This window comes from Amborella trichopoda, chromosome 12 (assembly GCF_054954075.1).
Source record: "Amborella trichopoda isolate Santa Cruz 75 chromosome 12, AtrichopodaSantaCruz75HAP2 v2.0, whole genome shotgun sequence".
NCBI lineage: Eukaryota > Viridiplantae > Streptophyta > Magnoliopsida > Amborellales > Amborellaceae > Amborella > Amborella trichopoda.
In genome coordinates this window covers 29,412,929-29,417,149 of record NC_142347.1, presented here as the reverse complement: position 1 = coordinate 29,417,149, position 4,221 = coordinate 29,412,929, and the positions used below count along the sequence as shown (strand labels likewise).

Sequence of the window (4,221 nt, the reverse complement as noted above, 5' to 3'; positions counted from 1 at the left end):
AATACTAGGCACCAAACGGCCAATAAAAGCATAACTTTCGTGATTTCACAAATTTTCTCACATTGACATTCTTATAGTCTCTCTCAAACTAAAACACACATTTCCAAATCCTACAGATCTCTCTCGGAACCTCCTTATTTTAGCAGTTAGACAGACCATAAATATTAGATGGTCTAAAATTATCCAATTCTTTGTATAAATTTAAAAAATGTCCAAATTATATACAAAATACGAAGCTGGTCCAAACTTTAGAATATTTTTCTCTGAAATATCTTATTCCAAATAATTTTTAATTTTAAGCAAATTAAAAATATTGTGGGGAATTTCATTAAATGTAAACACAAAGTAGTTATAACCAATCATTTTGAAATATTCCATCACATGTTTCAAGACCACAATTAATTTTAAGTAACCACCTAAAATCATTTTAAATGTATCAAATATGGTTCACTGGATAGATCAACATAACAAACTTTTGGAAGAGATGTTTGAAATCCCTTTCTTTAGCTTACAAGTGGAATTTACTAATTATCTATTTTTGGCCCAAATTTTCTAAAGAAAACAATTTCTATGTTCATCCCACTGAATAATCTCAAAATTTGCACATTGGAGATAACCAAAATCCCAAATAAATACGGCCCAAAGAGGCTTTCCTAAGAAAAATCTTTCCATTTACAATGACAGTAGTTTATAAAATGGCCAAATTTGCAGACAATAGGAGTAACCATGGTTTAGTGCCTATTCTAATTCACCATGGTTAGAGGCAGCAGGGATAAAAGATGGGGCGCCTCAGGTTCATTTACAAGTGCATTAGAAGAGACAGTCACTGGGTTTCCCTCTAATTGCAGCATAAGGCCCCCCAAAATATCTAATATTAGCTTGTAAAACTCTGCTCGATTGCAACTTCCTGCTTCATCTGCCTTCACCATCTTAAAAACCTCATCCACCTACAAAATCTTCCAAAAAGTTATGCATATGGAAATATGTCTATTCCTGTGTTGCGTGTTTTGGTATCGAATATGATGTTTCAAATCATTTAACACTTCCAAGATAGAAAAAATTTAGAAAAAACAATTTTACATAGACAGGGAATTCCAATATATATGGATTCAATGAAAACCACCAAAGAAGATCAGAGTACTTCTTTACTTGAGAGAACAGATCCCCTTTGATTGACCAGCCTTAAGTGGCAAAAAGTATGAGTTGTGGAATCCTAACTTCTATCATGATGTCCCTGCAATTTGATTTTGGATTCTATTTACTGACCATGGCTCTTTAACCACTAACCATTTAAATAAATCAGATGCTGACATTGAATTTTTTGAAATTCATTATTTTGGTACTCAGAAATGTTCAGTGATGCCATAATTTTTATACCAAGTTGCACCAGAATAATTTTAAATTTTCTAGTTTTCCATCAGAAAGGATTAGCGTGGGCATGAAAGGTGGGAGGCTTTCGTTCTGGTGCCTCTCGCAGCACATGGACCTGACATAATGCATTATTTTCATGGACAGTAATTGGGTAGTTTAAGATGTTTAGAGAGGACAAGCCTCCCACATAATAAAGTTAAAAAATAACGAAAATAAAGATAAAAAAATTAATTATGAAGGAATGAAAGATTAAAACAAAAATATTTCTTTTAACAAAAAAAAGAAAAGGTAAAGAAAATTATAATCTTTGTGACATGGGCATGGAAATTCACACATCAATGGCCAATCAATGTACTGGTGAGTGATAGAGAGAGTGGGATTGATGGATTACGGGTGACACCATATTTATGGATTTCCTGAGGCTCGTTTGCAATGGGTTAAAATGACATGATATCCTGTAATTGTTTCTAATAGCTACGCTGCAACAGCAAGCTATTGTGCACAGTACAATGAGAAAAAAGGACCAAAAAAAAAACACAAAAACGGAAAAAGAGTTCCAACCTCTTTCTGGAAATAATGCAAAATGATGCTATTTGATGTCATTTTGCATAATGTAGTGATTTAGTTTGGGTGTTGACGAGCATTGACCGCCAGCACAAAACAAGGCAAATCAACCCATACTGCATTATGAGATTTCTCACCAAACGATATACAAGTTAGACCTCGTGAACATGCTAAATACCTAGGGTATTTTAGTATCACATTAAGTGAGATCTTAACCTTCATACAAAAAGTAGTAAACAACCAAGCCATTATATAGGAAATTGGACAGGCTAAGGTCCGTCGAGAGATTTTAATGGACTTCGAGCACGGGTATTTCTGCCCTTTTGTGCAAAGGGTAAATGTAAATGGTCTATTTAAATACTTTTTTGGGTATTTTTACTATAATCACGAAAGATGCCTAGGTTAATTATGTTATGAAAAACCTAAGTTTGTGGATTGTATTATGAAGATAATGAAAGAAATTGTCATGCCAAACCTGATTAGCAGCTCCATAGGGAGGTAAGCCTGCAGCAGGGGCAACAGCAACACGAAGGTACTCCTTGGACATTCTTTCATGCCGGTCTTTAAGAAGCGATTTCCATGTGTTCTCCAGGGCCTTCATTTGTAGAGAGATATAAAGAGCAAATGTTTAGTATGTCTTCTCCTCCTTATACACTTTATTTAATTATATCTAGGATTTTTTAGAATGTCCTCTATTTATTTGACACTCCATTAATTAGTTAAACTATTCTTTGTGAATATATATTGATCTGGATAACATGGAATCAAAACATAACAATAGTAAAGAAGGTATCGTAATGTCGATGATGTGTATACTACATCCTGTGTACCTTATAACAATAACATTGCAATGATACGAGGCAGTTCATCCAAAGTCCCAAATGAAATAAATTACCACGCATTGTTCTTTCAACTTTACACACACCTTACACAAAATTTTTGCCATAAAATTTATCTAAGATGTTGCTCAACAAAAGGGATCGCCTATTAAATAATAAGTCTATAGTTTAGCCATTAGCAATATACCTAACATTGTTTGCTGAAAATTGCTTTGGCTCTATGAGAAACTAATCCAGAAAATAATGCTTGGTTTTTCATTAAACTTTTTAATAACAAGCACAAGTAACAGAAGAAAAGGGAAGAAAGGGAACTCTCTCTCTCACACACACATTCACAAACGCAAACACACACACACAAACACAACACACACAACTTTTTCTTTCTCCTTTTTTATTTTTATAAAGGCAGGGTCCTTTATGTGGCCAGCAGCCTACACCATCCGATAATAATGGATGGCACAAGATGCACTGACACTGACATAGTGTTAGCTCATCTTGGACAGTTCTTTATTGATAGACAGCACAAGGCACAGCAATAACATGCAACCGTGGGTGATAAAAACTTTTATCTTTATATAATGCGTACATCCCAATGTTCTACATAATAATTAATATAAATAAGTAGTTAAATTTCACCCTTCATAACTCAAATCTCGCAAGAGTCCCTATTTTATTCGAAGTCTCAACAGGCTATTGCAAAGCGAAGGTCCTCAACATGACTGGAAATACCCTCAAATTATAATCCAATTAAGAGACATTAAAGGAAAAAAATTGTAATAGTCACACTATCCAATAAGTTTTCTCTTTTTGTTGTAAATGTTATACATGTTTGACAGCAAAAGTTACAGTTTTACAATTACCTTGTCCAACTCATTTTTGCTTGACAAGAGCCTTTTGATGCTAATTCCATCAAATGTGTTTCTACTGTGTGCAACTACCACAGGGTCCTCTTGGGTCCTCTTTAAGATGGACAGCAATGCTCTCAATGACATTCCTCAGTGACTCCACGAATCCCTCTTGGGTTACATTCCTTTCTTCTAGATAAGAGGCATTGGCTTCCAGGGCTGACTCAATGACCGTACTAGTCACCTACAAGAATTAAACGACTAATTGAACAAAATGAGTACTCAACTAGCAATTTTAGGATCAAAAGCATTTTTGGTCACATTAAAATGTTAATTTTCAAGAGACCACGAAAGAGAAAATGGGGGAAACATATCCAAGAAAGCAATTTGTTTTCCTTGGTAATCTCAAAAGAGGGTTCTCTTTAATGGGGTAATGACTAGGTTAGAACACTACTTTTGAAACGCTACAAAATCAGCAATCGCTTCTCAGAATGGTGAGAAAAAAGTCATTGTTCCTTTTATATTATCCTGATTAATAGCTCAATAATGAATATGAAACACTGATGGTAAACTTCATGAATTGAAAACAAGATAAAAGAGAA

At 34.3% G+C, this 4,221-nt stretch overlaps 1 protein-coding gene across 1 annotated transcript; it reads right to left on the bottom strand.

Annotated features, from left to right (window-relative positions):
- Positions 1-425: 425 nt before the first annotated feature.
- On the bottom strand, positions 426-3,942 carry LOC148779516 (uncharacterized). Its single transcript, XM_088853391.1, has 3 exons — positions 3,635-3,942; positions 2,411-2,530; positions 426-947 (listed from the first exon to the last, which is right to left on the bottom strand). The coding sequence occupies exons 1-3, from the start codon at positions 3,764-3,766 to the stop codon at positions 744-746; spliced, it is 456 nt and encodes a 151-aa protein (XP_088709517.1). The 5' UTR covers positions 3,767-3,942; the 3' UTR covers positions 426-743.
- Positions 3,943-4,221: the final 279 nt, after the last annotated feature.

Excerpts from the sequence above, each read along its gene's own strand:
- LOC148779516 (XM_088853391.1), bottom strand. The coding sequence starts at position 3,766 with ATGTCATTGAGAGCATTGCTGTCCATCTTAAAGAGGACCCAAGAGGAC. Across the intron at positions 2,531-3,634 it reads GCAAAAATGAGTTGGACAAG|GCCCTGGAGAACACATGGAA; the intron begins GTAATTGTAAAA and ends CTACAAATGAAG. Across the intron at positions 948-2,410 it reads CCTATGGAGCTGCTAATCAG|GTGGATGAGGTTTTTAAGAT; the intron begins GTTTGGCATGAC and ends AAGATTTTGTAG.